This window comes from Plecotus auritus (genome assembly GCF_963455305.1).
Source record: "Plecotus auritus genome assembly, chromosome: 1".
Lineage (NCBI taxonomy): Eukaryota > Metazoa > Chordata > Mammalia > Chiroptera > Vespertilionidae > Plecotus > Plecotus auritus.
The window spans coordinates 245,997,931-246,010,084 of record NC_137770.1 but is presented as its reverse complement, the minus strand read 5'-3'; the positions used below and the strand labels follow the sequence as shown (position 1 = coordinate 246,010,084).

Below are 12,154 nucleotides of genomic sequence, written 5' to 3'. Positions count from 1 at the left end.
GGACCGAGGACCCGGGGGTGAGGACCGAGGACCCGGGGGGTGAGGACCGAGGACCCGGGGGGTGAGGACTGAGGACCCGGGGGGTGAGGATTGAGGACCCGGGGGTGAGGATTGAGGACCCGGGAGGTGAGGACTGAGGACCCGGGGGTGAGGATTGAGGACCCGGGGGGGAGCACTGAGGACCCGGCGGGGGGGAGGGGTGAGCACCGAGGACCCGGGGGTGAGAATTGAGGATTTGGGGGTGAGGATTGAGGACTCGGGGGGTGAGGATTGAGGACCCGGGGGGTGAGGATTGAGGACCCAGGGGGTGAGAATTGAGGGGGGGTGAGGACTGAGAACCGGGGGGTGAGGATTGAGGACCTGGGGGTGAGAATTGAGAACCGGGGGGGTGAGCACCGAGGAATGCGGCCAGCCTGGGTCCTCTCCCTGAGCGCCCCGGGGCAGCCCTACACACACCTACTAAGGTCCCCGACTTTGGGGAAATGCCTGCCCCTCTGGGACTCCCTCCCTGACCACCAGCTCATGAGAGCCCCGGCTCCCCCACCCTGGCCTGCCCGACCCCGTCACCCCTCCTGGGGGCGGAGGGTCCCGCCCCGGCTCCCCCCACCCCGGCCTGCCCGACCCCGTCACCCCTCCTGGGGGCGGAGGGTCCCGCCCCGGCTCCCCCCACCCTGGCCTGCCCGACCCCGTCACCCCTCCTGGGGGCGGAGGGTCCCGCCCCGGCTCCCCCACCCTGGCCTGCCTGACCCCGTCACCCCTCCTGGGGGCGGAGGGTCCCGCCCCGGCTCCCCCACCCTGGCCTGCCTGACCCCGTCACCCCTCCTGGGGGCGGAGGGTCCCGCCCCGGCTCCCTGATGCAGAAGGAACAAACGCCCACTCCGAACCCCTCTCTGAACCGTCCTGGGGGCCGACAAGCCTGGGCCCAGCCCCGTGGGCGTCATGAACTCAGGAACTCGCAGATGAGGGGGCACCTGGCACCCGGTCCTCTCTGAAACCAAGGGGTGAGCTCAGGAGCGCGGTAAACACGGGACCGGAGATGATCCCACACTCGCGGACGGTGCCCGCGTGTCAGCCAGGGGCAAGGCCCGGCTGGCGTGGCTCAGTGGCTGAGCGTCAACCGACCTATGAACCAGGAGGTCACGGTTCGATTCCCGGTCAGGGCACATGCCCGGGTTGCAGGCTCAGTCCCTGGTGTGGGGCGTGCAGGAGGCAGCTGATCGATGATGATTCTCTCTCATCACTGATGAGTCTAACTCTCTCCCTCTCCCTTCCTCTCTGAGATCAATACAAGTATACTGAAGAAAAAAGAAAGAAAAGCAACTTCTGACCGGCAGGGACTGCAGTCTTTCTTCCCACCTGAGAAGCTGCCCCCGCCCCCCCCACCCCCAATTCCTTGAGTTTGAGTGCCTGGGGAACAGGCTGAGCTCCCTTGGGTCCGCCCTTCCCTGGCTCCATCCTGACCTGGGCGGGGAGGGCAGGGCCTGCGAGCCCTCCAGGGCTGAGGAAACTGAGGCCCAGAAGGGCCAGGAGCAGCCCGGTGGAACCCCCCATGTCGCCCCGTCGGTCACAGCGCCCCAGCACGTGGTAGGTTCTCTCCGGGAAGGCTCAGCAGAACCGGCTCCCCCGCGCAGTGTTTGTGTCTGTACGTGAAGTGAGGCTGGGGCCAGGGCTGCATTTTAAAAGCCTCTGCGTCACCGTGAAACTGGTGTTTCTCACCGCGGAGCGCCCCGGCGCCCTCGAAGGCGCCCCCAGCAGAGGCCCGGCTGTGGGAGGGGAGCGGAGGATCCCCAGCCTCTGAACCGCGGGCCCCGCCTCCCCGATGGGCGGGAAGGGCTCCGAAGAGCAGGCAGCAGGACTGGGAGCCCCAGCCGGCACCCACCGACCCACCCCACCGTCCATCCGGGACCTACCGGCCCCACCTTGGTCTTTCCAAGGTCCTTGCAGGAGAGGAAGTGGGCGGGGCCTCTGAGCTCCGACAGCCCCTCGGACCAGGACCCCCTCCCACTGGGCTCCCCTGACACGTTTACTGGGCACCTTACTAGGCGCCAGGCTCGGGGCCAGCAGAGACCAGACAGACCAACACCCCACCCTCCTGGACTCCACACCCTCAGGGGCTTTGGGGACCACGGAGGTGCTCAGGGAGACAGGACACGGGGGACAGGGCTGGGTGTCGGGAAAGAGAAACCAGCCCTGTCCCCCGTGTCCGGTCTGTCTGTCTCCCCTCCTGTCGCACGGCCACGTCCACCGGCATCGCCGTTATTTCTGCACACGGGACTCCGCCCGCTGCAGGCTCCTGGCGCGTGAGTAACGAAGTGCATTTCTAACCGGACAGCTTCACTGCCACAGGCCTGGCTCCCTTTCCTCCGCGTATTTTACTTTCTGCTCATGACAAAAGCTGCATTCTGGCGAAGGCCCGGGGGCTTCTCCAGCCTTGGGTAGGGGGCGCTATGGCCCGGAGAGAGCTGAGAACCCCTGGGCCAGGGTGGGGGTCCTCGGAGCCGGGTCCACCACGCGTCACAAAGAACCGACCGACAGGAACCAAATCAACACCCGGGAGCCCCCCCACCACCAGCGGCCAGAGGGCGGGTCGGGGGAGCTCCGATGGGCGAAGGCGGTTCTGATGTGAATAAACCGAGACCAGCTGGACCGCTCACTGAGTGCTTTGCTTTTACGGAGGGAGAACAACCCCTGACCTGGTCAGTGGGGCAGCCAATGGGGAGAGGTGCCTGAGAGCAGGAGGAGGCCACGCGCTTGAACTTGAAAGGCAAACTGCCCACCTTCAGGCAAGGCAGGGACTTGGGGGGGCGCCTGCCCTGGCGACTTCCTCCTCCTCCACCCCGGGCCAGGCTCCCGGCCGGCCAGGCACCCGACCGGCCAGGCTCCCGACCGGCCAGGCACCCGACCGGCCAGGCTCCCGACCGGCCAGGCTCCCGGCCGGCCCGGCCCGCCCGTTTCTGGCTTTTCAGCGTTCCTGGGCTCCCAACAACAGCCCCTCCCTTGGGTCACACGGGGCAGAATCCAGGCGTTAGAAGAAAACAGACACAGAAGTGGCTCCCTCGTCCAGTCTCACGCTGCGCCCTCGGGAGGTGGGAGACCACCTTTTTCTCTTAATGTTCTTATTGGTTTTGAGAGAGAGAGGAAGGGAGAGGGACAGAGAGATGGAAGCATCGATGAGAGAGAAACATCCTGGATCGGCTGCCTCCTGCACGCACCCCTCTGGGGATCGAGCCCGCATCCCAGGCACGTGCCTGCTGACTGGGAATCGAACCGGTGACCTCTTTGTTCCGGGTCAGCGCTCAACCGCTGAGCCACACCAGCTGGGCCAGGACCACCTTTAACGCCTGGATATTCCTCTCCGAGCCCATGGGCGGTGGGTTTCTTTGCGGTTTGCAACCCTGCAACTCACCGGCAAGCGGGCAAAACTCAAGGCGGACACAGTGGCTAAGGCCTCAGGCCCCATCGGAAAGTGGGTACAGGCCTGGCCGTCACAGGCCCGGCAGTCACAGGCCCGGCCGTCACAGGGGCCGTCACAGGCCCGGCAGTCACAGGCCGGCAGTCACAGGCCCGGTAGTCACAGGGGCCGTCACAGGCCGGCAGTCACAGGCCCGGCAGTCACAGGCCCGGCTGTCACAGGCCGGCAGTCACAGGCCCGGCAGTCACAGGGGCCGTCACAGGGGCAGTCACAGGCCCAGCAGTCACAGACCCGGCAGTCACAGGGGCAGTCACAGGCCCGGCAGTCACAGGCCGGCAGTCACAGGCCCGGCAGTCACAGGGGCAGTCACAGGCCCGGCAGTCACAGGGGCAGTCACAGGCCGGCAGTCACAGGGGCAGTCACAGGCCCGGCAGTCACAGGCCGGCAGTCACAGGCCCGGCAGTCACAGGCCCAGCAGTCACAGACCCGGCAGTCACAGGGGCAGTCACAGGCCCGGCAGTCACAGCCCAGCCATCACAGGCCCAGCAGTCACAGGCCCGGCCGTCACAGGGGCCGTCACAGGGACAGTCACAGGGGCAGTCACAGGCCCAGCAGTCACAGACCCGGCAGTCACAGGCCCGGCAGTCACAGGCCCGGCAGTCACAGGCCCGGCCGTCACAGGCCCAGCAGTCACAGGCCCGGCCGTCACAGGGGCCGTCACAGGGGCAGTCACAGGGGCAGTCACAGGCCCAGCCGTCACAGGCCCGGCAGTCACAGGCCCGGCAGTCACAGGCCCGGCAGTCACAGGCCCAGCCGTCACAGGCCCGGCAGTCACAGGCCCGGCAGTCACAGGCCCGGCCGTCACAGGCCCGGCAGTCACAGGCCCGGCAGTCACAGGCCCGGCAGTCACAGGCCCGGCCGTCACAGGCCCGGCAGTCACAGGCCCGGCAGTCACAGGCCCGGCAGTCACAGGCCCGGCAGTCACAGGGGCAGTCACAGGCCCGGCAGTCACAGCCCAGCCATCACAGGCCCAGCAGTCACAGGCCCGGCCGTCTGCTCCGGTAAACAGCCCACAGAAGGGAACGCAGAGACCCGACAGGTGTTTGGGCATCGAGGCTCACGCAGCATCGCTCACAACAGCCGAGGGGCGGGGGCAGCCACGTGTCCGCGGATGGGGGGATGGATGAACAACAAATACCTGGTCCCCGGGAAGGACATCTGGCACACGCCTCAACTGGAACGGCCCTGAGGACATTCTGCTCGGTGAGATAAGCCGGCACGGCGGGACTGGCCCTGGAGGATGCCACTGGCGTGCGGGCCCTAGAGTCACCTTCGTAAAGACAGAAAGTGGACGGTGGGTGCGGGGGGCTGGCGGAGGGGATGAGAGTGAGTGTGAGATGGGGACAGGGTGTCAGTTTGGGATGATGGAAAGTTCTGGAGATGGTGGTGGTGACGGCTGCGCGACGGTGTGAATGTGGCTAATGCCCCTGACCGGGGCACTTAACTGTGGACACCTATGCTATTTGTGTTTTCCCACAATTAATAACAATAAAGAAAAAAGGCAGAAAGCCCGGCCGGCATGGCTCAGGGGTTGAGCGTCCACCTATGAACCAGGAGGTCCTGGTTCGAGTCCCCGTCAGGGCACAGGTCCCGGTTGCAGGCTCGATCCCCAGTGTGGGGCGTGCAGGAGGCAGCCGATCCATGATTCTCTCTCATCACTGATGTTTCTCCCTCTCCCTTCCTCTCTGAAATCAATAAAAATATATTCTAAAAAAAACCCCTACGCTACAAAAAAACCCGCGCTGGGCTCAGAGTGCAGGATCCCGCACCCGACGCGGAGCCTCGGCCGGCGGCTCTGGGGGCCCGGGGCGCGGGAACGGGCTCCCCCCGTCTGGGAAGACAGGAGCGCCTCTGCTTTGCAGGGCTGTTTCCAGAACCGACTGCGGTCACGCGTGACGTGCTTGATCAGCGGCGGGCGCGGGAATGGCCCTGTGGCTACGGCCGGGGTCAGGGGCTCCACACGTGGAAATGCCGAGAACCGTTATTGCGAGAGGAGGCGGCGTCAGAGGCAGGAGCCCCAGGGGTCCCTGACAAATGCCACCTCGGCTGAGGCCTGGGAGACGGTATCGCTGCGACCGACACTTCAGAAACACACAGGTGCCGCGCCCCATCAACACCCTCTGAATTGGCCGGACCGAGCCGGGCCGCCCCGCCGGCCTCCTCCTCGCTTCCACTTGAACTCAGCTTACGTCTGAGCTGCCACGGGAGCGGGGCCCTGCGGGAGCCCGGCAAGCGCCGCGCTGCGAGAAATTCTCTGCTTTTGCAGGAAAATGACAGGAGCAGAGTGCTGTTATTCTGAGCTCTTCAAGCTGGTGTGAGAAGAAACTAATTAAATGATTGTCACTCTCTGTGCAAACACAGCAGCTGACTGCCACGGAAATGCACAATAGAGGGAGCTTCTCTAACCTCAAAAGAACATCGCGGCTCCCATTTCCCCAGCTCGCCGCTGAGAGCTCCCGTGCAAGGGCCCCATGAAATGTTGAGACGGCAAACGGGGCTCAGTCGGGGCACGGATGGCGAGCACGCCCTGTGTTCTGGGAGGCGCCCCGATCGTGGCTTAACCAGAGACGCTCCTGCTGCCCTGGGCCGGCTACCTGCTGGCCACAGCCACCAGGCGGCCCGGAGCATGTGTGAGTCTGTGGTTTACAAGCCCAGCCGTCCGGCAGGTCAGGCGCTGCCTGTGGGAACCTGCCATGGGGAGGCGCCGCCCCACCGGCCACCCCTGGCCGTCTCGGCATCCACGGGTCCTGGCTGTCTCAGCATGCAGGGTTAGGGCTAGGGTTGGGGTTGGGGTTGGGGTTAGGCAGTCTCATGTGGGGGAGACGGGAGGAGACATGCCTGCCCTGGGGCAGTTCACGTTCACGCCGGAAGCCAAGTTCACACCCATGAGGAGGCTTTCAAAGGGCTCCCGCAGCCAAAGCAGGCCGGGGAGACCCCCACCCGGGCCCTCACCTCCCGAATGTGCGGACGGAGGCCCTGCTGTCCGCAGGGCAGAGCCAGGGTGCCCTGCTCCCCGTGCTTCCAGACCCTCCGCACTCCATGAAGCTCCGGTGCGGCCCGGGGACTGGGAGGGGGAGGGCGAAGCGGGCGCTTGTCGGATCTATAAATAACCGGCTCTCCGGAGGCTGAGAAAGGAGACAGCTATGCTGGAGCAGGCACAGGGATGCTCGGCCCTGCCCAGCTCACTCCCCAGTCGCTCCCCCTCTTCACGCCCTGACGTCAGCCTCGGGAGGCGCAGCTGCCTCTGACAAATTATAATAAAGTAAAATTTAAATAACGGCCGAGCTTTCAAAGGCCTGCACGCCGGCTGCACTCCACCCCGAAGGGGCGCACGGGAGAACGGTGCTAATTCATGGCCTCTTTAAAACACTCCCAGGAGCCCTCACGCAGCCACAAATTAAACAGGCGCTTTATTAAAGTAAAAGGAGATTTGTGCAATGGGGGAGGAACTTTATTAACGGGGCTGTCTGCACGTCTCCGAGCCAGGCTTCCTGATGGATGGCCGTGTCCTTCCTCCGCCCAGAGTGCTGCAGCTTCTCCCTCTCCCTCAGCCTTCATCCTCTCACCACCCCACCTCCTGCTCAGCCGACTCTGCTTGTCCTTCAGAGCCATGGCTGGTCACCTCCTCCATGCAGTCCTCCCTGACTTCCCTGGTGCAGATTCACAGGGCGCCCAGCGTCTCACCAGGACAGGGACTTTGCTCCCACTGTATCCCCAGCACCTAACGCCCTCGAGAAAGCAGCTGGTTCGAGGGCGAGCTGGAGGCCTCTTCTCACCTGTCCCGTCCTCACTGCAGACTCGGGGCCCTCTCTCCTCTCCCTCCGCAACCCCTGGGCCCGGCCCGGGCATCACACCCCCTCTCTGAGCATCCACAGGTCTCGCTCCACGCCCCGCCCTTGCCAGCCGGGGTCCTGGGCAGATGCCTCCTCACCTCTCTGGGCCTCGGCGCCCACACCCAGGCCAGCAGCCCTGGAGCTTCATTAAGCGCCAATCACCACCACCCGCGCCTCCACCCTCACTCCCAGCCGCGGGTTTCGGCCCAGGAGGAGCTGCCTTCAACTCGAGGGTCCTGGCTGTCCGTGGCCACCCTGCTCCCCACCGGGCCCCTCGGAGCTCCGCGTGTTAAGCTCAGGGGATGCAAAGGTACCTGTGCCGCCTCCCCTGCTCCCCCGCTGCTATGGGCGCACTGTGTCTCCCATGATAACCACATGCTCAAGCCCGGACCCCCAGGCCTCAGAATGGGGCTGTTGAGAGAGAGAACTGAGGCAAAATGAGGTCATAGCAACGGGCCCTGATCCAGCAGGACCGGCGTCCTTATAAGTAAAGGCGATTAGGACACAGACACACACACAGGGACGACCCTGTGGGGACACAGGGAGGAGACGGCCGTCTGCACGCCAAGCAGAGGCCTCGGAGGAGCCGCCCTGCCACACCTGGTCCTGGATCCCAGCCTCTGGGACGGGGCGGGGGGGGGAGGGGTGGACTTCTGTTGTAAAGCCCGCGGTCTATGGTCACCCGGCAGGCGTCATGGCCCCTGCTCACCTTCAGGGGCTCCGTGCTTCCTCGGCACGCTGGCTGTCTGGGCTCCCCAGACCCCGGAGAAGAGACCTCGGATAATCAGCTCGGAATGGCCCCTGCTCACAACGCCCTGTGGACGCAGCGCATGCGGGCCGTGGGCGGGAGAGGGGGGAGGCTGATCTCCTGATGAGCAGCCATAAAGCCCCGCCACTGGGCCTGGCTGCGGGCTGCAAGCTCACGTTCAAGTCCATCGAAGTCCACGTGCCCTCAGGGGGTGCGCGCAGGGGAGCTGTCATTTAAAACAAGAATAGCCCGGGCCGGTGTGGCTCAGTGGATAGAGAGAGTGTCGGCCAGCAGACTGAAGGGTCCCGGGTTCCTTTCCTGGTCAGGGCACGCGCATGGGTTGTGGGCTCAACCCCCAGTGGGGAGCGTGCAGGAGGCAGCCGATCAGTGACTCTCCCTCCCTCTCCCTTCCTCTCTGACGTCCATGAAAAGTGTGTAAAAGTAAATAAGTAAATAAATAAGTAAATAAACAGTAAAGCTAGCATAGTAAGCTCGTGATTTCCCAGGCACAGTTACATTGGGGCGGGCCCAGCACCGTCTCCCCGGGGTAGCTTGAGGCCACGGCCCCAGCGGCAGAGACCAGCGCTCTGTCCACCTCCCAGTCACCTCTCTGCCCGAGGGCAGCTCAGGACCCAGCCCCGGAGCCTCTGCGCCAGCCCCTCGGCATCCACCAAAGGCCACGCTGGTGGCGTCCATGAAACATCCGCTTCACACGTGACACCCTGTTCCTACAGGTAAACGTGGGCACAAAGGCAGCGTCCGCTTCCCAGCGAGTCCCCTTCCACGCCTCCCGGAGGGGGCGCCGCCTTGGAGGGAAACGCACCGGTGTTCGCACTGCAGCCAGCCACGCCGGCCTTCCTGGGGTCCCCTTTCCGGCCTTTCTGGGGTCCCCTTCCCAGGTGCTCCAAATACCATCTTAGAAAGTCTATCCCTCGCACCAAATGCTTTTTTAACATTTTGAAAAAGGCCGGATGTGCTAAAGCAAACCTTCCTGGCTCCCGGGAGCCGTCTGCGGAGCGAGCTTCCCCGGCACAGGACCGGGGCCAGAGGGGGAATAACGTTTAGAAGATCCTGCGGCAAACGGGCCTCGAGTTCGTTTCCTGCGGGTTGTAGCTTTGGGAGCCGGTGCTGTCAAGCGGGGTGACACCAAGCGCGGGGCCCAGGTCTTGGGCCGGAGGCCGCAGCTGAGAGGGGGCGGAGGGCACCCGGGGCCGGGGAAGCAGCGCGGAGAACAGTGAGGGAATGGCTGCACCCGCTGGTCCAGCTCGTTTCCCCGCTGAGACTCAGCATCACTTCTCCCCGAGCCACAGATGGCCTGCTCTTCAGGGGAACTCCTGGGTCCCCTGGACGCCCCTTCCCGGTACCCCTGTACCCCAGCCCCCCTGTACCCCAGCCCCCCTGGGCGCAGCGCCCCCCTCACTCTCTCCAAGGAAGCCACCCGGTCCTCAGGCTCCCTGCTCAGAATGGGCGGGGCGGGGGGCGCTAGGTGCCAGGGAGTCCTGAGGCCCTGGGCCCACCTCGGCGTTGCGTCTGCACCCCTTGGTGTGGTGTCCCTCTCCCCCCTCTTTCACCCCCCTTCCCTCCATGAAGCTCAAGTGGCGAAGGGACTGCAGGCCCACACCCTGGGGGCGGGGGAGGGGGGGGGGCTTGGCTGGGCTGTCTGGCCCCACAGCACAGCCTCCAGTTTATTTGTCCTTTTGAGTCCTGGTCTGGTTACCGCTCACTCGGGACATTGCAGCCCGGCATGCACGCGGCTTGTCCTCCAGCCCTGGGGGAGCGGAGGGCTGGGCCCCGCTGCACGGCCAGCCCGGTGACCCCGCTCAAGATGCAGGTGGGGAGGGGGTGCCTGCTCCCCTCCGTGAAGCACCCCCTCAGCACCCGGCTGCCCCTGCTGCCCAGTGGACCCGGGAAGTCAGCTCCCCCCCCTCCCCAGGGGTTCTAGTCTGGCTGGAAATGTCAGAATGGCCAAACAGCAGAGACTGGGAGTCCGCGCAGGCAGCCCCCGCAGGCGGCGGGGGGGGGGGGGGGGGGGAGGGCAGGAGGGGGGAGACAGCAGAGCCCGGCCCTCAAGCAGTCAGCCCATCCGGTGCCCCCAGCAGAGCCCTCACCAAGGGGGAGCCCAGCGGGCGGGCCGGGGTTGGGGGGTGAAGGGCCACCTAGCTGGGGGTATAGCCCTTTCCTGGAGAAGGAAGCACCCAGGCGGGTGCCCCCCCACCCCCTCCCAAAGCACACAGGGTCCCACCCTGGGCAGCCTCCTCAGAACTTCGGGGAGCAGTGGTCAAGGATGAGAGCTGGGAGTCAGCCACTGGGGAGACCCCGTGAACAGCAGCGAGCAGAGATTGCCACGTCCCCTTCCCATACAACCAGCCATGCACACACACACACATGCACGCACGCACACGCACATGCACACACACACACAGCTGCCACCTCCCGGCACCACCCTCCTCTCCAAACTGTACTGACCCCCAGGGCTGCCTGGAGGGGACTCCAGAGTGACCATCAGGGGGGAGGGAAGGCAGCCCCCAGGGAAGAATACAAGGGTATCCCCAAGTCCTGAGACGCAACTCCAAACAGGATGGGGCAGGACCGGAGGCGTAGGAACCTCGGGCTGGTGGAAGGAACACGGGGACCCCCACAGGAGTGGCCTTGGGAAAGGGGTGCAGGCGTGTCTGCTGAACTTCCAGTGCAGAAGGCCAACGTGGCAGGGCCCACAGCGGGGGCGGGTGGAGGGGAGTTTGCCGACGCAGGTACAGAGCAAGGGGCGCCACCAACTCAGTGGGTCCCCAGGTCCCTGGGCATCCAAGTGCGTCCCATGGCAGGACCCAAGGTAGGTAATCGGGCAGAGGGGTGGCCCCAGAATCGGATACCAAGCTGCCCAGGTGAGTCCTGGAGCCCGCAGGGGTGCCATGAGCAGGTCCCAGGCTGACCAGGGTGGAGAAGGTCCTGGAGCCAAAATCCCAGAACGCACCGCTTAGCGGAAAGGTGGAGGCTGACGGCGATGGAGACGCAGCACCGAGTTGGGGGATAACCCTACGGGGCCTGGGGACGCCCCGAGGTGGCCCAGGATCCCAGAAATCTGCGGAAATGTGCCCCCCTCCCCAAGTAACCGGTGGCCAGAGGCCAGTAGAGGAGCCTATGATCGCGTCCCCAAGTAGCTGCGAACACCCAGGTGACCGCCGTGCGGCCCGGAAGTGGGGGGCTCCAAGGTGTCGGCGCGGGGACCCCGGGCGCGCAGAGGTCACTTACGCTGCTGTTCTCGCCCGTCCAGTGCACCATCGCCTGGTTGTGCGTCGCGTCTCCCTTGAGCACGAACGACGAGCTGGTGAGCGAGACTTGCGCCCGCGAAGTCGCTCCGGTTCCCGGCGCCGCCCGCACCCAGCGCCCCTGGCCCGCGGCGGGGGCTCCGTCCTCGCCGGGACCTGGAGCGGGACGCGGGTCGCCGGGCTCCGCGCCGCGCTCCTGCCCGTCCTCGCCGCCACCGGGCAGCGCTCGCCCCGCGAGAGGGCTCGGCGGGGACCGGGTCAGCTGGACGGGGGGACCCCGGCGCCCGGGCTCGGGGGAGCGCCCCGCCGCCCCGCAGGCGGCCGGCAGCAGCAGCAGCAGCAGCAGCAGCAGGAGCGGCCGTGAGCGCGGGGAGCGCGGCAGAGGCGGCGGCGCCTCGGGTCTTGGAGCTCGGGCGGCCGGGCCGGGGCCCCTCGGGGTGCGCGGGGGCCCCCGGGGCGCCATGGTCGCAGAGGGGTGGCGGCTGGGCGGCTCGGACGAGGGAGACGGCTGCCGCGAGAGCCGAGGGCGCGGGGGAGCGCGAGCGAGAAAGCAGAGAAAGGAGCGGCGAGGGGAGGGAGCGGGAGGAGGGACTCGCCGCTCCCCGCCGCCTGCGCGCAGCCGAGGGCGCACCGCCACCTGCCGGCCGGCCCCGCGCCCGCGGAGCGAACGCCTGAAGCTCAGGCCGCCCGAGGTCCCGGCGCCGCCCCCAGCCGCAAGGCCACCGAGCCCGGCCTCCTCCCCTCCGGCCCTCCCCTTCCTCCCCCCTCTCCTCCCGCAGGTACCGGGCGCCCGCGGGGCCAGCTGAGGGCCAGGCGCTGGGTACAGGCGGGAAGC

At 66.3% G+C, this 12,154-nt stretch overlaps 1 protein-coding gene across 2 annotated transcripts in view; it reads right to left on the bottom strand.

Annotated features, from left to right (window-relative positions):
• SORCS2 (sortilin related VPS10 domain containing receptor 2) overlaps positions 1-11,852 on the bottom strand; it is a 293,979-nt gene extending 282,127 nt beyond the window's left edge. For both annotated transcript variants that reach the window (XM_080660810.1, XM_080660811.1), the window contains exon 1: positions 11,303-11,852. In XM_080660810.1, coding sequence (XP_080516936.1) covers positions 11,303-11,782 — 480 coding nt within the window. In that variant the 5' untranslated portion in view covers positions 11,783-11,852. The remainder of the gene's footprint in view (positions 1-11,302) is intronic.
• Between the last annotated feature and the right edge of the window lie 302 nt (positions 11,853-12,154).